Raw genomic sequence first — 22,069 nt, 5'->3', positions numbered from 1 at the left:
TTAAGTGCACACACTGGGCAGAGTTTGTTCTAAATGTGGAGTTCCCTTGTTGAGTAGGAGAGGAATATTCTTCTACTAATGTCTGATCACATGTACTGTTTGAGGTCATTCTTAGTTCCTTAAATCAGTCAGTTGACTGGTCATTGTTCTTATGTTTCAATTGCTGTTGTATCCAAACTGTTTCTAATTAACTGTACCAAGCTCTTCACAGACAAATATTAGAATAGAAGAAAGATATTTCTAACAGTTTGTAATTTCAAAATTACCAAAAAGATCTTAAAGTTGATCATATAATCCTTCAGCATGAGAAGCAAACTATTTAATAACTCATTCTGTATTGTAACTTGGTTTGTAATTGTTTTAATAAGAGATTAATGGGTTTGCCAACATAGATGGGTCAATATATTGTGATTTATAGGCAGTGGGAATACACAAGCTCATCTTTCACCACACCCTGAATATCCAAAGTAAGACAAATATTTTTCCTGAAGAATGGTTTCTAGGAACAGGACTGAAGGGAGACAAGCCAATCTGCCAGCCATACTCTAAATTAACATAAATTTCAGCTGCTAGTATTTCCCACATGTCTCCACTTGAAGACTACTGACTCCATCTTTGTTTTATTAAATTACCAACAACAAAAGAAAAAAGCAATTTCTTTAAAATGGAATTTGATATGTGAAAGAAAGGAATGGAATGTCCCCTTAGCAGAGTATTATTCATGAAAGGAAACACATTTGGTTTTGGGAAGAGCACTTGAAGTGGTCTAAAGTGACACACAAGCAAATGCCAGAAGAGCATACTCACTTCTGAAAGCTGTTTTTCTGAATCTGATTGTTCATATTTAATTCCCCAATAAGCAATAAAATACAGTTTATATTATTTATAGCCTCAAAAAAATAAAAGGCCTTTTTTGCCAGCACCCCACTGACAACACTCAACAAACAAGGGGGGATATTTCTCCCCAGAGTTTTGCTTTAGCTGTGTCGAATTACATAAATCACAGAGAAGTTCCTTTGCTGGTCTCATATCTCATATGATACCTGTAGTCTCTTATTTGGGATATTCCCATATTCCAGTAGCACTCTGGAGTCCAAGACCAGATAACTTAGAACCCCCAAGTCAGACCTTCAGCTTTCCATCCCTTTTGCTTTGCCCAGGTAGCTCAAAAGGGAAGAGCCAATTCATAGGGATCTTAACTAACAAATTTTGCTTCATTACTGAGGCCACATGAGGAAGGTTTAAGTGTTGATAAGAGCTGAAATTGGTGGCTATTGAAAAGAGACCAGAATTCAAACCCACATTTATCAAGTGACAGAGAAAACTGGGTTTAATGTCCTGTAGCACATCTTGGATATCAGAAATCCTTTTAGCAGGTAATTCCTGTTTCTTAAAAAAACTTCATCAGTTTTGAGAATCTAATATTAAATATAAATAAATTATAAGGAGAGAAATAAAGGCTATGAGCTAGCCCATACTCTTGTGCATTAAAAAGATGTGTACAGCTGGAAAAGTTATAAAAGGTAAAAGGCTATGTAAAAAAGACATCCTTATTTCTATTGTTGGTCAGAGAATGGTTCATTGTGAAACAGAATATTTGTACAATGTGGCTTTTGAATTCCAGATAGACACTACATCCCTTAAGCTTGATACTTGCTATTAATTCCAGGTACAGCCACGAGACTGTTTATCCCTAACAGGAAAGGAATTGCAGCCAGACATCCTTTTAATGGTGGATTACAGAGCTGTGCACAATGCTGGAAATTAGTTTGTGCTTCACAAAAAAGTGTTTAGGGTGAGGTTTGCACCTCTGGTAGGCAGCTGTCCCTAAGCACTCCTTCCAAATCCATCACTGGTGTTTGGTGCCTGCTTGTAATGGAAGGAGGGTTTTAAAGTCTGGCTTCAAGGCCAAAATAAAGCACTTAAAGAAGTACTTATCTTGAAGCATCTAAATAGGCCAAATCTAGATAGAATCCTACTGCACAGTGCATTTTTTTTTGAACAATTCTTACTATAGTCTCTAAATCTCTCATTTCCTTTGAGTAATTTTATCAGAAAATAAGTGAAATAGAAGGTATTTGTACTGCAGTATTTCCATGTTAGGGAAATAACTGCAGCTTTGAGTCAACTGAATATTCTGCTCTGGTATCTGCTTTACTGGCTTCATTTGCTGATCTGCACATATCTTTTGCTGTAATAATTTTTAACTAACTTACTGAGGAAAAAAACCCCAGCCAGCTGCATTACTGCAGAGTTTATAGGTTCGATAACTGATAACCCGGGAAAAATGAGGCTTTTTCCTAATATCTGTACTTCCCCCTTTTTCCTTTAGAGACATACTTTGATCATGCTGTGTGCAGCTGTTACTGAGGGAGAGTACACACATCCTGCCTTGGGAACAGGAGGCACAGCCTTTAATGTCTGTCACTTCAGGGAAGTTTATCCTTTGGGCTGATGCTCATCTTTCTTCCTGCAACCCACCCAGTGCCAGCACCAGTGCAGTTTGTTTGGCCTGTTAACCCAGGGAAGTGATAAAGATCCACGAGCTCCACACTTACCAAGGATCAGGAGGACTCTGTTTGCCCAAGGGCTTCATTTCCTTTCAGCTTTATATAATGTTGACTTTCCAGCAGTGGTTATCCCAGCTGGCATCTCGCAGGGAAGGAGGGAAGCAGTCACCAGGGATCCTGACTGGCTCTCTGGGACCAGCTGCAGCAGGGCTGGGGCACAAACAACAGCAACTGGTTTCTTGTTGGTCTTTTTTCACATAGAACTATAGACTTTTTTTTTTTTTTTTTGCACTAACCCTAATTAAATGCATATACTCAGAACAAAATACTGGTAGTTTACAATGTGATTTGACTGAAATGCACTCTCTCAGGAGACTGCTCTTCCTTCTGCATGCACAATTGCTTTTGCAGCTTTACCTTCCAGGAGGTAAATAATCACAAATATTTGAATAGCAAGAAGCCCTGTATTTTCTGCTGAAAAGAACTAGTTTTTAAATACTGTAAATCTGTAATCTTTCAAGATGATCTGTGCAGACAACTGCAGCCGAGATTTATTATTTATGAAGATTCATCAAAGACTGTAGCAGTTCACACAAGAAATTATAAATATGCAGGAAATCTGAGATTGCTGGAGTTTATGTGGGCTAAACCCTGTATCTTTCAGACTGTATTTCTGACTGTTTCAGCTCCTTTACCTCCCATTTACTCCAGGTGAGAGCTTAGCAGTCTTTCAGAGCAAGTCCTGGGACAGACAACAAATTTGACCCTGGAGGGTGTGAAAAAATAGAGCATGAGGAAGTGGATCAACTTATGAATGATTCATGGAGACAGCAAGCTTGAAGGAAGTGGAGATCATGTCTGGGGAAATAGGATGCAAAACATGAGAGCCTCCTGGCTACCATGGGAAATACAAGGAATAGAACTACAAATCTGAAAGGGAAGGAATGGAGTAAAGGGAACAGCAGTGAAAAACTAGTGGAGAGTAAAAATGTGGCAAATCAATGCAATAAAAAAACCTACAGATGCAGTGGAACCTTGAAGCAAAGAACAGACAGGATATACAACCTAATGCATATAAAGTCAAAAAGGTAGATAAAGCTGTGGAGATATCTCCAGTTTCATTTCTAGGTGACAAATGTATTCAGTGTTTTTGAAAAGCATAGTCTTCAGTGGTTAAGGGAAGAATGCAGAACATCAGTTACCATTGCTACCTATGTGCTGTTCTTTGTTTAGAAGGGGAAAAAAAGGACACAATTTTAATCAGATCACTAGTGAAAAAAGTGTAATTATCACTGATGAATGAAACAGGTGATGTAGGGGATCCATGTGAGCACAGAGCAGATGCTGAGCTTTTATTCATAATTGAGCAAATCCATTGTCATTTATTTTGGATGTGTGTGTTGCAGGCAGGAGCGAGGAAAGGCCAGGGCAGATGGAAGCAATTGAGGGATGAATCCTATTGCCATTTAAATCATCAGAAAAAATCCATGTTGAATAAAGGTCCCGTCTTTCATGGGAGAGGAAGGAAGAACTAGTGATCATGTCTAGCATATTTATAACTTGAAACATCCTTTTCTTCCTTCCCTCACAATGGAGCCAGAGCCTGAAAACTGCTCCACAGCAGGTACCTTGTGTTTAAAGGGAAGCGGCTGTGGATTATTCTCTCTGCAAGGTAGTAGGTGGCATGTTTTGTGGAACAGATTGTATAGATCTGCTCTAAACTGAAAATGGGAAGAAGCCTGAGACAACTGACTAATGGGGTAAAAGTGAGAGGAAAAAAATTAATCCAGTGGGCTTTTTCAAGCTGCACTGAATAATGATGGTGCTGTTCTTACCCTTACCTCTCGAGTTCCCTTCCTGAATTCTGGAGTCCTGGTTCCTTGCTGCTCTTCACTTGGTGCCTACAGGTATAATTCCTTCCCAGGTGCTTTGTACCTGCTTCGTTCTGCCAAGTCCTTGCTCTGTTTCAGTTGGAGAACTGACATTATTGCTTTCCAGATTTTTAAGAAATAAGGAGACAAAGGTGTGACAATGGAAGCAAATGAGCCTTGTAGAAGAATTTTTGAAAAAAATATGTCTGTGTGCACTTAGGGCAGCCCTTGGTAGGAAGCAGCTCCCAAAGCTCATCTGGTGCGTGCAGTCCAGCTCATTTCCCAAATCAAAGCTTCCAATCTAAAGCAGGCTCACAGATGGTTCTAATGAGCTGGTCTTTGAGATACACTTGGACTGGAACAAAAATAGTTTAACTCCTGAGACACTCACATTTGGAGATGACTTTCAAGCAAAACTCCTCCAGAACAATTTTTCTCACATATTTAAATTTTATATATATTTCTAGTCTCAAAAAAAGCGCGATTTTTCAGGACCTTGCACTTTATATATTTTACAGTACAGTATCCCAAAAGCAGGAGCATTTTTACACATTGACTGATGCTTCTTTTTCCAGCAGTCTTCAAACCCTACAAAAAGTTACTTTTGAGCAAATGGGAATTAAAAAGGTAAAGATTTGAGAGGAAAATTTAATTTTTAAAGGGATATAGTATAGCACTCTACTAAAAGTATTACTCATCATTCTAATAATAAAAATACCATCAAATGCTTTATGGCTTTGTAGCACAGCAAATATTTCTTACATTGTATTGTTTACATTATTATTTGCTGCAGAAATAGTAGGAATTTATAATCTTTTTATGACATGGTTTGAGATTATAGTGTTCTAACTTTCACTGTTTCAAAACTGTTCTCTATGTCTGTTGAGCTTAGAGAGACATCTTATTTCCTTATCTCCTCTTAGGTCTGCCTTATGGATGGGAAGAGGCTTATACAGCTGATGGAATCAAGTATTTTATCAAGTGAGTAGTTCTGGGGAAAACGAGTCAGAGTAGTAATAAAAGCACCTCAAACCAAACGCAGTTTTAAACCTAGAATTAGTGGAGAAATTTATTGTACATTGTACTGTATGCTGGGGGTTTTTTCCAGAATATAGTGAAAATTAATTTGTATAATAGAGGGTTTTTTATTTTAAGGGATTGAAGCAAATGGTAAAAAATACAATTCATCTCCATTCCATATATATATCATGGATTTAATTAATAGCAGGTTATTCTAGCTGCTGAAATTTGCATATAGTTTAATTCTTATAGATGCCAGAAAGATGCCATTTTGCAGGTGGATTTCTGCAGTCTCCTAAAAGAGAGGAAGGGCAGCAAATAAATTACTTTTATCCCAAACTCTTCTAAAAGTCAGGTAAACAACATTGAATTTGATGCATTAACTAGGCAAGAAAAGCAGGGACCTTTTTTTTCCCTTTTTTTCAAGCACACTGCTCTGCTGTCCTTGCCTCACCCCGTGCTGCCTCGAGCAAGATCTATTAAAGCAGACATGGTTTTTTTCTGCAGAGGTTTCCAAACACACTGTATATGATCCTGCATTCCAGCTCTAATCAAAGGGTGGCTGTTCTTTGCAGACAGATGTAGGTTACTACATAAGATCTATACCAAAAAAAATTGTAGAAAAATAACTTAGGAAATGAAAGTGAATTAAAAGCCAATTTCGTAGCAATGGAAAGAAATACAAGAGCAACTATTAAAATAGAGCACTGTTCCCTTGGGCTCTGTCTGTTCATGCAGAGAGCCACGATAGGACAGTTGGGAAGTTGGATACTTTTCTGGGTAATACCCTGGGTTTATACCTGTGTGACTGCAAACTGAGCTTGAAGATAGTGTTATCTATCAACAATAGCGAGTATAATTTAGAATTAGAAGAGGAGAGATGTCACATCCTTGAAACATCCCCCCATTCCTGTTTTATTTTTGGGTTTGTTGCTGTGCTTCTCGCTCACGTAGGTATGTGGATGACTCAGCAGAAAGGTGGATGTGCTGAATGTGTGCAGGCATTTCCTCCTGAGCTCTGCACTTGGATGCTGAACCACTGCAGAGGTGACAACCAGATGCTTATTAGCAACAGTAGAATCTCAGCTGCTCTAGGTGGTGGCAGCCTAATTTGCATTTATCCCCACTTGCTAAAACTACAGATTTGAAATCAAGATTTCACGTGAGAAAGCTTTTTCAGGAATTTTGGCACATCTGATTGTTAATAAATCCTGAATTTTCTGCCCTCTCCACGTGCTCCCAGCATTGCAGGTGAGAGTGCCCCAGGTTTGCCATCACTGTTACCTTCTGTAGTCTGTCCTATAAAGTTCTGCCTGTCAGTCTTGCCTGGCAGGCAAGGCAAATTTACCCATTTTAATTGCAGAGAAGGGTTTGAAATCACCTTTTATGGCTAAAAACTTCTTCTGAGTGGAGTAATCAGAAGTGGTGTTCAGAGCTGTTAATGCAGTTCATTAGAATGGAATTAACTGAGCATTTCAATAGCACATCATGGCAATTAATATTATTTTTAACTATTTCCTTATTTTACTTTCATGACTATTTCCAAATGCCTTTGCAGAGTGTAAGGCAGGCTGTTTGCATGCTTGGCAATTCACCCCTCTTACTACACTGTGTAATGTGTACAAAGTCATCTGAGAAGGTTCAGTTTGGAACAAGGAGCAGGGGTTGCATAAGTTCCTTGTTTCTGACATCGAATGGTGGAGATTTCAAGGTGAAAACCAACATTGAAAATATCCTTTTCTAGGAGGAACTTAGCTTGAGGGGCATCTTATCAGCTGATCCTTCCCAGGAGGATTTAATCTAATTGTTTAAATGGGGATTATCAGAATAGTTGATACCTCACAACCCTGGTACTAATGCTGTAACCTTCTTGTTCTCTTTGGCTGTGAATGTCAATCCTTTTATTCTATTTTAGAATCCTTTCATTCATTTTTAGCCCAGCCAAAGCCATGAGGGGCTTAAGAGTATTTCAACACTAGCCCAGTTCCACGTATACAAATAGGAAAACATTCCCAAAGTGGTACCACAGTTGAACTGCTCTTGAATGGGCATTGCCAGTTTTCTTCCTGTGCAGTTGGGCTGTGAGGCTCTATAGGAGCTGCAATGGCTTTGTTTAAATCCCCAGCAGTTTTACAGTATGCTAAGGACAATCAAATATCATTTTAATTAGTAGTTGCCTTCGGTTCCAACATGCTTTATTGGGCTATCAAGTAGCTGAGTCCATAAATCTATACATTATAAATCTAATGCAGTAAACACCCCAGAATGGAATCTTAATAGCACATAAGCTTGAGACAGCTTGCTGTGAAATTTCCATAAATATCTCTGAAGGGGTGTAGCAATATGAAGTGCATGAGAAATCAGAGTTTAAAAGAAGCAAACCAGCTGGCTTGTGTTACACACTAAAGTGAAACCCACTTATGTGAATAACTGACATGAATAAAACGTTTACATGGGGCTGAGCAGTGCCTTGTACCTACCAGGGAAAGCTGTATCTTGCCCGTGAATCCTCACCTTCTGACAGTTTTTGAAATCACCCCTTTATTCAGCAAATCATTTCAGTCTCAGTAAATTATTTTCAATCAACCAGGTTGCCAGGATTGGTCACAAAGGGCTGCAAGTGTGAGAAAACTTGACTTTTAGACTGCTAAAACTGGCATGAGTCTGTGCTGGGCATTAAGACCAGGGATTACCATGGGATAGCAAACTGTAATGTAAACTGTGATGAGCTACAGCTCAGTGTGCATTGGGAAACAAAGCAAGTTCAAGTGTCTTACTAACATAATATAAATTATCAGTTCTTAGAAGGACAAAAATTACACTAGTAGGTAGGGAACAGCTTCACTGAGAATGTAACTTTCCTCCTGCCAGACAAGAAAGGTTGAGATTGACCTCAGATATGTTTTGAGATAACCTGGTGTACTTTAAAGTAACAGAGAAGGCAAGCACTGCTGTGTTTTGCATGTAGCAACACAGGCAGTCATTCACACACGGCACAGATTGGTGCCCCATCAGTCAGTGAGGGACAGAAACACAGCACTGGTGCCTGTTTTGTCACCAATTTACAGCTGGAATTTCTGTCAGTGTTTATTTCAGCCAGTTTGGTTAAAAGGAGTTGAGATTCTGACCTCGTTTGCTCAAGGTGACAACTGAATGTATCCTGATGGGGTTTTCAGCAGTCCACTGCCATTCCAAAGTAATGGAATAAAATCACAGAGAAGTCTAGATTGGAAGAGTCATCTCATTTAACCATCTGTTCAAGAGTAAGTCAGCCAGAGCCCTGCAAACCAGGACTTGGATATTTGCAGTCAGGGAGATTCCATCACCTACCTGGGTACCCTTTTCCAAAGTTTAGTTGTTCTCACAGTGAGGAATATTTTGTTAATCTAGACAGAATTTCCCTTGAAGCAACTTGTGCCCATTGCTTCTTGTCTGTGCTGCACATCTTTGTGAGAAGAGGGGGCTGAACAAACCCAATTCCTTCAACATTTCTTCATGTGCCAAGTTCTGCAACCCTCTCATCATCTTGGTGACCTTCCACTGGATCCTCTCCAATTTTTCCATTGTTTGTCTTGAGCTTGGAGGACCAGTGTATTGAAGAAACCCCACATAATAAGGTAAAAAAGTTCATTAATTAATTTTACTTATTAGACAATTAAGACTGTTCTGTTGTAAGAAATTTAATTACTGATTTTCCTGTCTGAAATAGACATTTTATCTGTAAATCCCAGAAACACAAAGGGGCCAATGAGCCCTTATAAAGTATCACCTACATCCAGATGAGTGTGTGTGCTCTTATCAGTCAGCTGGGAGGCATTAGGATGGGAAAAGTTTTGTAAATAAGAGAAAAGCCATCATGTTCACTTTTAAAGTTAGACCTGTCGCTGGTTTTGCCCAGGCTTAGTTCAGGTGTAAAGCTGAATGAGTTTATTAAGTGTTGTAACTGATATTAGAACAAAATACCACTTTAGTTCTATGCCCTAGCATTAAAGTCCAGCAGTGCAAACAGTGTGTGTTCATTCTATCACTGAACAGATTTTGTGAATTAGAAACTTCTGGGTTTGATTTTCAAACAGGAGAAACAGTCTATGCAGAACTGCCCTCCCAGTGAGGCCCATACATGCTAATTTATGGTTATGTTCTGCCAGTTAAGAATCCCACAGGAACAGTATAAAACCCCAGAGCTGGGACACTAATTTTTTCCCCAGAAAACCCATTCTGGTTAATCTCTTCCACCCTCCCACCCTGTTCACCTTTAACATATGGCAGCTCTGTATCATGAGACTGGCACCTAAAATTAGGTAGGGCCTTGCTATTCTCCCTCCTACTCCCACCCACTCCTTGCATATGTATATGGTTTGTAAGGACCAGCTGTGAATTTTGCCCCTGTAAACACTGTTTTTCTAGCATTTTAATAGGGCTGCATTCCAAATATTCCACATTAACTGCTATTTTCCTCAAGAACATTTATCTGAAATTTCCCCGAAAGGCAAGGAAAAGTTACCAAATGTTTTAAACTTTTGGGATCTTCTCCCTCAGATGTATTAGGGCCTGCAATATTTTCTATCTTACAACAAAGGGGAAACAGTAAGGTTTGATTTAAGGTTGTCTTTCAGCAGCTTATCTAAAAATCAGAAGCTTTCCATGCAGGCCTTTTGTGCTTCAATGTGTCAAAGAAGGCAATGAAGGTGCCTTCATTGGAAGGCAGAGAATTTGGTTCATGTTAAGTAGAAGCCTAAAGTCAATACTTATAAAATACAGGTTAGTAAAAACCATACATGATGTGTTCTGGTGGAATTTGAAATCATGCCTAACAAATCAAGTTTTTACTTGGAAAGCTTACACATCATATATTCTATATTCAATATTTTATAATATTCCGGAGTTTTTTGGTCTTGCTTGGGAAAGACCCACCATTCATTTTACTGAAAACTGGGCATTCATAGAAGCTGTTTATGATTTTACAGCTGAACTAAGAATAGCAAAGCATGTGTGATAGAGGAAGAACTCCTGTAGTATAAACACTGATGTTTTATAGCACTAGAGTTAAAGGTGTCGTCATAAAAGGAAAATAAATCACAGTTGATTTTACTTACTGGGAAGTAAATTGCAAAAAGAAAATTGTGCCTTTGATAAGTGTACTCAGCACTACCTTTATGAAGGGAGGACCCAAACCCCAACACACTGAGGTGTGTCCAGCTTTGCCTCTGCTGTTTCATTCCAGTACATCCTGGCATATCACAATATCCTGGTTATCCAAGCAGGGGCTGGAGGACCAGTCCTAGTTGGTTTCTTCCTAGAAGAAAATCAACTTTCCTGGAAGAAATCAACTTCAATGAAGTTCAAATCACAGCAGACCTGACCTAGAAGTATAAACTTCTGTATGTTCCACACAAGTTTCAGTCACTTCAGAGCAGCAAACTAAGAAAAACTGATCTGCCACACTGATTTCAACAGCAATTGAAATCCCCCTGGACTGAATCCAGAGCCTGCTCCCAGCTCCTTGTGTAGTGGTAGGCAAGTTAGTTCCACCAAAATTAGCAGTTATCAAAAGCATCATTGTAGGTGTCCCCATCTTAACTTTGATGGTTTGTGGGCAGGAATGGGTATTTTGAGGCATGGAGTGCTGGTTCTGAGGCATGGAGTGCTGGTTCCAGTGAGTTCAAAGAAAGCTGAAGTTACTTTGCATCTCTTAAAATCAGACCTTTCCTATTTTACATGTCCCCCAGAAAAATAGAGGTGATTTTTGAAAATGTTTGCTTTTACCTGTCACTCTCAAGTCCTTCTAACTGAAAATAGAGAAAGAATAGTTGTGTAGTCAAAAGAAATGGCAAATATTTAAATAGAACTGGCTCAGCATTAACCAAGTGCTAACTGCTATTACTACTTTTTAATGTATAAGGATCCAAAGCAGTCTGCACCTGTCAGCATAATGTCAGTTCACACACCTTCAGATGTAACACGAATTTAAGAAGTCCTGACATGTTTCTTTGGGATTTTTGGAATTCAGTTTCTCTGATTTTTCACTGAAATCATTTTGCATGACTATAAGGAAAATAATCTCAGATGTAAAACCAGGAAACTTGGCATTGGATTTTATGATAACATGAGCTTGTAATACAAGAATGTTAAGACCTTAAGCTGCTTTTGGTTGGGCAATCTTTTTTCCTGAGAGGTTGTTTGTTTTTTAATATCAAGAACCAAAATGGAGAAACATTCTTTCAGCTTCCACAGATCCTGCACACTCTGTCCAAGTTCTGGCCTGTCAGAGAAGGCAGCTGTTAAAATTTCTTCTGTGAGAAAATACAAGGAGCTGAAATTATTTTATTCCCTGGAATTTGGGAGAGCCATCAGAGGCAGATCAAAGCACAGCAAGGTGCTTTGGGCCAAAACCATCACTCCAGCTTCATGTCACCTTAGTACACGTGTAGTTTAAACATAAACCTTGAGTGTGCTCTGATGCATTTGCAAATAAATGGCACCAGAATTTTTATAAGTTCCCTTAGAGACACAGAACTCTGGGTAACTGCACATATTAAAACCAGCACTTCTAGAGAAACAGCACTTGGCTGATAGTGGGGAGACAGATTTCAGGTGGTGCTTTCAAACAGTGCCATTCTGTCACTCAAACCTTAGGGCTGATTCAGCCTTGGCTCAGATCCTACTGTTATTACTGGTTTTATTTTACTTTGGGCCATTTGTTTATTGTTGACAACTTTTAATGATGCAGCACACTATTTGGCTTGATAAATCTTCTTCCTAGAGATTACTGCTTTCTGAAATGGCTCACAGATTTTTCTTATTAGACAAGGGTTTAATCGGTTTAATCAAGGAATAAATAGCAAGACTGTCTTCTGGGGTTTCACTTTATATGCCTCAATCTTTAATTAATACTCAAGCAAAATCTGTGATCCCTGAGGGAAATACAAGCAGCATTTATGTTGCCTCAGGACACAGCTCCATGAGGTGACAAGTGCTCTTGATGTTATTACAGCCAATAAAATTAAGGTCACTGCCATCTTCCAGGACCTGCCCAGCATCTCCTGGGGAACTATTAGATGCTGAATGTTCCTTTTGAAATGTCTTGCAAGAGGGTACAGGCTTAAACCAATTTTAACAGAAAAGGGGAAAGGAAAAAAATGAATGTTTCAGTTAAAATAAGATGATTTTGATAAATACAATGCAAAAACTGAATGCAAGCTGCCTTTAGGATTTGTGTCTGGAAACTGTTGTCCCTGGATGCTCTCAGGGTTGATTGATAGATTATACTTGCATCAATGTCACTCACTTGTCTTATTTTGTAAAATGCTTTAGTTACAGCTCAGAATAAATTATTCCTTGCAGATCCTCCCAGCATTTGCCTTTCAAAATAGCAAGAGTTTTCCATTGCTTGACTTGGTATCCCCATACAGCATTTAACATCTGCTTTCCAAGCACTGGCATTTCCAGAGGGGATACCAAACATGACAGACACCATCCTTGGCTGGCTCTGCAGGTGTGTGCTGGCTCCGAGAGCTTTCGTGGTGCTGAAGAGACAAAGAATTAATACCAGGTTTAAATTCATAAGGGGCAACAGCAAGGTATTAAAAACACTGGCTCTTGAAAGCTGAGAAATAGTTCTGCTCCTAAAAATCATGCAATCCTAGGAGAGCATTCTCAGCATGTGTGGGGTGCAGCACCAGTAACTCCACGTTATATTCAGACTGATTATGGAGTGATTTAGAAACTCTGTCAGGTAGAGATTTGAGGGCAAGAGAACTAGCACATATCCAGCATTTTGACCATCCTGTGTACCACATCTTGCTGTATATATCTGCTGTATTTATCTAAATTCCACAGCGTGTGAGGGGGTTCCTCTATAACTAAAGCCCTGCTCTTGCCATGATCCCATGGTCTGCCTTCCTGTGCCTTCTGCTCCCTGTGCTCCAGCAGATGCTCCATTGTCACCTGCTGTCATGAGGAAAAGTGATTCTGCCTCTCCCTGCCATGACCTCTGAAGGTCTTCAAGGTGCTGGTGCAAACTGGGACTGCTCCATTTTTGTGCAGGATCTCTGTTTGATGGTGTATTTTCTAATTATGCAGCGTTTCCAAAGGTGCCCAAGGAGCATTGATCATGGTCCAAGAGATTTGCTTTAGCAAGTGAGAGAAACATGAGTAAAATAAAGATGAAAGAGCTGGGTCTCTGGGCTTAGACACCTTCTCTAAGGTGTGAGATTTGAATTTGAAAGAGAAAAAGGATCCTTGCAAAGCAAAGGGCTGCCCCAAGCACAGGGGGGAACAGGAAGAGAAAGGCCTGGGAACAAAAGACAAAGGCAGTAATTCAAGGCAAAGAGGAACACAGAATCTGTGCAAGAGCAAGCAGGGAGGATGGCAGAACATCTAGAGGAAGGATTAAGTTTCAGGATTTTTATTGAGGGGCATTGTTCTTTATTTTCCTGTTGTTCTGGCCCTCATTAGCCTCCAGTGCCCGGGGCCCTGCATACCAGCGGGTAACAGAGGATGTGCAGTCTCCATATTCCCACTCCTCTAGCAGATGGCACATCCTCCTTTCTCAGGAACTTCAAAACTTCCCACTGGGACTTGCATGTAAGTCTAAAAACTACAAAAGCCCAGTCTGGAATATATTTCTGGGTAGTGTAGAGCATGTCCCCTTCCAACCCACTGCATCTACATCTCGCAGGGCTTTGTTTGAGTTATTCTCTTCTTTGCTACGTTTTTTAATGATTATTTCAATAGCAGTGAAAGCAGCAAAGAGTAAAGCTTTCAGAGTGTGCAGTGCCCGTGTCTCAGGCTGTTCAGCAAAGGTTTGCAGTTGTGAGCAGATCAGGAACAGCTCCATCAATGCTCTTCAGCTGAGCATCGTTGCACTTTAAAGGGCAAGTGAAATTTGGGAAATTAAAAAGTAAGATAAGAAAGATTAAAAGTTTAGCAAAATTATCACTATGGATTACGTGGGTTTAGTTGATGGGGTGTGCTCATTTAGGGGTAAAACAGCTACTGTGGGCTTTGTGTTATTTCCTATGAGCAGAGTTCTGCTTTCATTTTCACCTTCCATAAAGCTGTTTGGTAGAGAAAAACAGGGCTCATCTGAGGCCAGAATTTGGCTTTCCAAGTTCAACTACAACTAAATCCTGTTTGGCCCATAAAGAGCAGTGGTCCCTGTTCATTAGGAGAGTCTGACTAGTTGTTTAAAGCTGCATCTCCTCTCTTGAACAGATCTCAAACAAAAGGCTCTTGCACAAGATTGCTCCTTATAAAGCTCAGGGACCCTGGTGCAGTTGAAACATTGAGCCAGGTGTTATGAATGTCAAAATGGGGAGGGGGGGGAGGGAAAACAACTTCCAAGAATGCTACATGGCTGCTTTAGAGCTCAGCATCCTGCACTGGGACCTGCAGCACTTGAGTGGTCTGCAAGACTTCACAATTCCCTGTCAGGCTCCAGAGTTTGGCCCTGGCTGGAGAACACAATCTAAGGTGAAAAGTATGTCTTGATAATGCTCAAAATCTAAGGTGCAGACATTTTTTTTCAATTAGTTTTTCTCTGGAGTTCTTCTTTGAGTGATTCTTTTCTTAAAAGATCATCCGTAGTTGTCATTTTAAAAGAAATAATTTTCCATGTGAAGAAGGCAGAGCCATAAGGAGGGTAATTATAATGGCATTTGAAATAATCCACCACTATTCCTTTGCCAAAACATCCCTCTGTTCTCATGTTTTGTTTTCCCGAGCTCTAAAATTTGTCCTGCAGTTTGCTAATGTTAAAACGACAGACTAAATCTGCTGACATATTTCCAGATCAAATGTTTCTGTTTTCTAACAATAAATTTGGCTGCCCTCCGATAGCAATGATTTGTTTGAAAACCTAAAAATCCTTAAATGTTGTTAATTGCCCTGCAAATGCTAAATTAGACTTTTGAAAGGAAGATTTGCAAAATGGAAAAACGTTGTGCACTTGAAATTTGTGATGTTGGCTTTCCAAATATCCCTTGAACATTCAAACCAGTTGCATCAATTATGCAATACCTAGAGGTAGATTTGGACTCCCTCTCACTTTTATTGCTGGCCCCAACACACAAATCAGGGAGGATGTATGTCTAATACAAGAATGTTCTGCAAACCAGTAAATCTGGGATTATCTCTTTGGACTGATTATGTCAAAGCTCTTTAGCCACAGCACTTTTGGAGAGCTAAAAATAAATAGCAGCGGGGTTTATACATTTATTCTCTGCCTAAATAATCTGCGCGTATTGTGTGTGTCTGTCTGTCTACAGTGTGAGACGTGGTATCTGGACTTAATGTTTATTTATAAGAGCTCTTTTCCTAGTAAGGATTTTGGCAAAGGGTTTAAAACAAACTGTCCTAGGATGGGATAAAGTCTAGTGCAAGTTGAAAGGAACCGAGTTCAAATCAGAAGCATCTACTGCAGCAGATTGACATCAGGGCAAAATTTGGCCCTGTGTGTTTTGAAAGGGGATGAAAACTGGTTCTTTCTCACCAGTGTTATGGCACTGAATACAGAAAATTGTAATCCTGATTTCAGTGCCACAATTCTGCGCTGTGAAAGGTCTGGAGAGTTTTTTGCATTTAATTTGTGTGAGAGCAAACTGAGGTTCTTGCAGCAGTAGCAGGAACTTCAACGTGCTGTCATTTGCCTCCTGGCCCTGGAGTATGTAGGAGGAAAACCTTCTGAAGAATAAACACTTAACAAGGAATTTTTAAGTTGGTTGTATCAAAGCCCTGTGAATGCCTTTCCCTGTAACTCTTCTACTCCTGTGCAGCTTCTCCCATTTCACAGGAGTGCTCAGGAGAAGATGGAACTAAGGATTCAGGCACACAGCAGGTCAGGGCAGGCTACATGGAGAAGTCAAATGGGCAGAAAAACAAATTTAAAAGTAATTTTATTCTTATTTAAACTCCATAATGGATCTTTCAGAAATGGCTTGATAAAAGTAGTCGATATAAACACTTAAAATAGTAGTGTAGGCAATAAATCTTGCATTGGCAGAGCTGGAATGGATGGAATCCAGCTCATTCAGCTCCCATGATTCTGCAGGTGTTGGAAGGAGTTCTGTGTTGTTACACTGATAAATGAAATCACATGCTGGGACTTCAATTTAAGTTGCTATCTCCACTATAAAGCCTTATTGACTGAATTTTTAAATTAGGAAAAGAGAAGGCATTTCCTGACGTTGTAGAAAACATTGCAGAAAAATACAGCAAAGATATTTTCCCTTGTATATTTACAAATATAAATATATTCATAATATAAATGTGACTGTATACATTTCCCTGTGTTGTGGAACAGTAGGAATGATGTTTTTAATTAGATAGACTTTATTCACAAGTCTCTCATAAAACAGTGTAAAAGGACTCCATATTGGCTGTCATCTGACTTTGTAAAGGTAAACATTGGAAACATTGGCAAGTTGTTCTCATTCCCAGTAAAAACGGTACATTCACTTTCTTAGAATGAAACAATTACTGTGCTTAAGAGTAGTCAGTGTCTGCTGCAGTGTATCTCCTGTAGAAACATGTTTTTCATTTATCCCTCTATTTTAACTCCTGTGAAACTGCTCTCTACAGCTCCAGTAATGGACATTTTTGTAACATAAAGGAATGGAGTCCATCCAGTGCTTCTCTCACCAAAAGAGCACCTCTGAATTGCTTTTACACATAACTGGGGTTTCGGGTTTGATGGTCTTTATATTCCACATTTTGTTTGTCTTGTGTGGTCTTTACTCAGGCCTTGCTTCAGTTGAAGTAGTGCCTAAATTCCTGTTACCCGTTCAGAGACAGGTTAATTTATTCATTCAGCTTGAGCTGTGATTTACCTTATCATCATATTCATCTCTTGGTGAACAGTAACATCCTCCTCATACCCAGCTGAGTCTGAGCTCAGTGTACTCAAAGGAAAGGTTTAAACACCAGGTAAGATCATGGCACCATCATGTTGATGGGAACAGTGATCCCCAAACCCATAACTCAGTGTAGTGGAACATGCACTCAAATTCCTACTTTAACATATCCCTTTCCATAATCAGGTATTTAAGAGAGTACTTTTAAAGACAGAAAGACAAAGCCTGTTTTCACTTGAAAAACTAAATCTAGAGTAGTTCCATCATGGCACTTCATATTTAATTAAACCAGAGCACCTGAAAGGTGAGTACAGACATGGGCTTTAGGGACACTGTGTGTCAGACATTGTGAGAAGAGCTGCTTGTCCTTCATGGTGTATATTATATGTACAATATTTTTCAGCTAGTTCATGCAGTGAACTTACATTACAGAATTAATCTTTGCACTGACTTGACTACAAAAACTGTGAATTTATTAGCAGGATTTTTTTTTTTTTAAGTGAAGAGAAGCTATTTCCTTTCCCAAGCACACATTATTCCAGAAGGGAGCAGAGGCAGTGTCTTGCCCACACACAGTATGGCTCACATGCACACACCAATCACAAGGTGTGCAGTGTTCTCACCCTCAGACACTAAACCCAGCCCATGGATCTGTCCTTACCCAGCCTGGGTCGGGCTCTTGCCATTCATAGAGAAGCTTTCCCAACACTGGAAAGCAGCTTAGACTGCATGTCAAATGTAGGGTTTAAGCCTTAAAAATCAGCACTGACACCCTTTTATTGAACTGGTCTAGAGGACATGTAAACATAATTGATTTATTCACCAGCCTTTTTATGAAAGAAGAGGAATGACTTAATGATGCTAAAATAGTGATCACAGAATCATACAATGTGTTGGGTTGGGAGGGACCTTAAAGCTCATCTAGTTCCAACTCCCTGCCATGGGCAGGGACACCTTCAACAGGTTGCTCAGAGCCCCTTCCAGCCTGGCCTTGAACACTTCCAGGGTTCATGTTCTAAGGAGCTGAGTGTATTTCTGGGATGTGATTCCACATTTGCTCAGCTTCCTCCTGCCCACTGTTCCCCAGGCTGTAACTGGTGTGCTGGCCATGTGAATAACCATGTTGGAGTTTCACAAGACTCCTTTGTCTGGGCTGCACATCATTGCTGGATTAATTGTCTACGGCTCAGATAATTAACAGGAAATGTCACCAGTGTGTATCAGGAGTCTCATACAAAAGCATTCTCTCTGTATTGCGAAATGGGATCTTCAGTCCAGGTTCTGGCACCCAGAACACGCCACATCTTGTTTGTAAAAATCTCACAGTTCGCAAGAAAAGGACAATTCTGCGTTTGAAAGTGTCGTCATGATCGTTCCAACTCCAGACCGCGTCTGGTGTTTCTTGCTTTGAGGTCTCTGAGCCTCTTTGGGGTTGCTGATGGCATTTCTTGTGTCTTTTCAGCCACGTGACACAGACAACATCCTGGATCCATCCCGTCACGAGCGCCCTGAGCCTGCTCTGCTCCGAGGAGGAGGAGGATGGAATGAGAGACCTGCCCGGGTCCAAGAGCTGAGGGCTTGAGGCTGCTGACAGGGAGTAGTTAGTCTGGTCCCAGTTCCTTAGTGAGAAGATGCCCAGGTTTTAATCTACCTGCTTTCCAGTGTAATGTAGTTGTACCTGGTGACGTTTCTCCCCTTCAAGCTGGAGGAGGTTCTGCCATTTTTGAGGTGGGTTTATTGATGGGGGTACAAAGGATGCAGGTGGGTGCTGCAGGAGTCCTTAATCTGTCCCACTTTGGTGTGCAGGGACCAGTCTCACCTTAGGGCCCAGTCCAGTCTTTCCATGACTTCCCCACTGACATAATTGACCTGACCTGAAGTGAAATTTTCACGGCTTTGGCCAACATGAGATTAAGATGGGACAGTTGGTGGTGGATTCCAGCTGATGGCTGACTGAGATGCAAGGTCAGCTGGGGTTTTTGAACCAATGCTGGTGAGTATAATGCAGATGGCTTTACTGAAAATCTTTATTTTTATGAAAGAAATCTGCAAATAAGTTTTGCTAATAGAAATTCAGCTATTTGTTACAAGTATTGGAGCTCTGATGACTTTTAAAACGAATACTTATTATGAATAGTTGTTGAGCTTTAGAAAAATGAGTCTTTGATATCTTGTCAAGTGAAAAGAAAGTTTTGGTAGAGGACACCATGCTCTTTCAACAATATGAGGCAAGAATGAAAATTATTCTACTTTTGTGCTCTGCTAAACCGATACATACACACATCAAATACTTCAGTGGAAGCTGTGAAGTTTCAAGTACAATGAAACCTGTGAAACCACCTCCAGGATCAGCAGAAATCAGTCACCTCCTCAGAGCTGGTCTTTAAGTAGAACAAAATCATTTTGTACACACTGGTGGTGATTTAAAGAGGATAAAGAAAATGACGGGGGGGTGCTGGCGCAAGTTAATGAGCAGGTTTGGGATATTTTAAATCTCATTATTGACAGCACAATGTCTGATGTCAGCTTTGTCAAATGTATGATTCTGTGCTGTGTTTTTCTGGAGGCTCTTTATGTGTGTGTGTGTGTGTAATGGTGGGTGTTACTAATGAATGAAAGACAGGCCTGAACTCTGCAGAAGCACTGATGGATATGCCAAAGGAAAACTCTGTCTCTGACCTTCAGTGCAAGAGGGAGAAGGGGACTGTGACAGTGTGAGGAAGGCACAGGCTGCAGTCACATCTTTGAGGTCTGTGTTCAGTAGATGTGTCACTGGATTTAAGAATCCTTGTCCTCTGAGGAATGGATATAAAGCTCAGACTTCCTCACAGTTCTGGTGCCTCAAACCACACGCTCTGTCCTCAGCTCTGCAGAGCTGTGCCAGGTCAGGCACGCTGGAGCTGCTGATCCTTTTGAGTCAAAATAATACACCTTCTTTTGAACTCCAAGTCATGTCTCTGAATAGCAGTGCAGGAATCTCCTGCACTTGGTCTGAGAGCTGCAGACACATCACCAAATGTTCTTCCTGGAGGAACAGTGTGCAGCTCACAAAAGAGGCTTTTGCAGGCTTTGCTGGAAGTAGATGTCAGGATATATTGAATAAGCAAATAGCAAAAACTTGTTTTGTACTTTTAACTAGGTCAGACCCAAATTATCTGTGAATCTACACAGGTGGTGTGGATTAAGAAAAGCTTGCTCAGCAGACCCACAGTAACTTATATTTCTAAGAAAACTTCTCATAACAATAACACATGAATATTTTAGCCATTTTTTACCCCAGTGGCTCCTGCAGCTTCACAGCCTCCTTTGTGCTCCTGGAGAGCACAGTCCCAAGGGACAGAGCTTGTGCTTCAGGCTTGGACACTCCAGAAGCATTTTTATTTAAATCCCTTTTCTGCAAATGGCACAGACTCATGACCCACAGAGGACATGTGAGGCTCTGAATTCCTTGTGGTGTTTGCTGTAGCTGTAGAAATCATTTGGATGCTTTATGACAGCTCTTTCTGTTCATACTTCCGTGACATCCAGCCTGCACAGAGATTCCAGTTTTCCAGTTCTGCTCAGGAGAGATTGGAATCTCCACTTGCCTCTTTGCAGCCTTGATTTATTCTGCTTGTGGCTTTGTGACAACTCACCGGGTGTTCCGAAGAGGAGAAGCTATTTAGGGACGGGGGGCTGCGGATCAGGGAGGCTGCAGGAGCAGAGACTTCACGGGGAGCAGTTTAGAGCTGTCCTTCTGTTGGCTCAGCTGGAGGGGGACAGCTCTGCACGTGCTGCCTGCCCTTCCCGGGGAGCTGGGAATGATCCCAAGCAGGCCCAGCCTGCTGTGCACCAGGGGGGATCTGCCTGCTCTGCTCCCTGTCCCCACCCACGCATGAGAACGTGCCAGAAGCTGGAGCCTGTTTCCCCCCTCTCTCTTATAAATTTGCCTAGAAATTAAAGGCGTTAGAAATAGGTCTCTGCATCTCTCCAGCTACTCCAGTGAGCTTTTACCTCTCCACATAATCCACTAGTTCACGTTCTCCGTGGTGGGGAATACATTTTCATACCTGCAATCTCCAAATGTTCTAATCTATTTTTGTACGCTGCCATACACTGTTTCCTAGGTTATTTCTCTTGATCTCCCCTTGTCTCTTCCTTTCTATGAAATAGTTTTGTGAAATCATTTTGATTAAACTGAACTGTGTATTTTGAGAAAATGGTTGTAGGGTAACTTGAACAGAATTTGTAAAGAGCAGTTGTCAACATATGCAACGCTGTAAACAGCAACTTTTCATTTTTATTCCTGAATAAAAAAAAAATTTAAGTAGAAAATATATTCAAGTGCATGTTGTATCCTTTAAAATAATGAAACTACAGCTTTGAATGGGAGTAGATCTGTCCCATGTAATATTCTTCATCTGATCAAATGCCTCTTGTAAGAGGCTGCTTTAGGAGTGGTTTGGTTCATTTCTTTAAGTCTGTCTCTGACACGCAGGAGGTGCCTGGTGGCACTGAGGGAGGACAAGGAAAATCCTTTAAGAAAAATGCTTGTGGTTGTGGAACAGGCTGGGCTGTGAAGTGGGAAAGGCTGTCCAGGAGCTCGGGAAATGCTGTTCTGACTTGGCCTGTGAAACGTCTACTTTTCTGGGAACTGATGGGATTCTTAACACTCAGCTCAAGGTACTCCTGCAGGAACATTAATCCTCACTCCAAACCAAGCACCAGAATTCAGTGGCCTTTTTGCAAATGCTGCTCTGAGTGACTTTTGTGTGGCTCTTCCTTAAGTCAGTAGCAAAAATCTGAGTTGGCTCAGGAGCCTTTGTTCAGTTCTGTG

The 22,069-nt window shown here is 40.6% G+C and overlaps 1 protein-coding gene across 7 annotated transcripts in view; it reads left to right on the top strand.

Moving 5' to 3' along the window:
* The window catches only part of STXBP4 (syntaxin binding protein 4), a 67,570-nt gene extending 46,024 nt beyond the window's left edge, over window positions 1–21,546 (top strand). For 6 of the 7 annotated variants that reach the window (XM_051798021.1, XM_051798022.1, XM_051798023.1 and 3 more), the window contains 2 exons: window positions 5,305–5,362; window positions 18,716–21,546. In XM_051798021.1, coding sequence (XP_051653981.1) covers window positions 5,305–5,362; window positions 18,716–18,827 — 170 coding nt within the window. In that variant the 3' untranslated portion in view covers window positions 18,828–21,546. The remainder of the gene's footprint in view (window positions 1–5,304; window positions 5,363–18,715) is intronic. The other variant, XR_007906350.1, reaches the window with a different exon arrangement.
* Window positions 21,547–22,069: the final 523 nt, after the last annotated feature.

This window comes from Manacus candei, unplaced genomic scaffold (genome assembly GCF_025592945.1).
Source record: "Manacus candei isolate 608988 ecotype Guabito, Panama unplaced genomic scaffold, ASM2559294v1 h1tg000047l, whole genome shotgun sequence".
In the NCBI taxonomy this organism is placed as follows: domain Eukaryota; kingdom Metazoa; phylum Chordata; class Aves; order Passeriformes; family Pipridae; genus Manacus; species Manacus candei.
The sequence above is the reverse complement of the archived record's forward strand: the minus strand, read 5'-3'. Positions and strand labels throughout refer to the sequence as shown.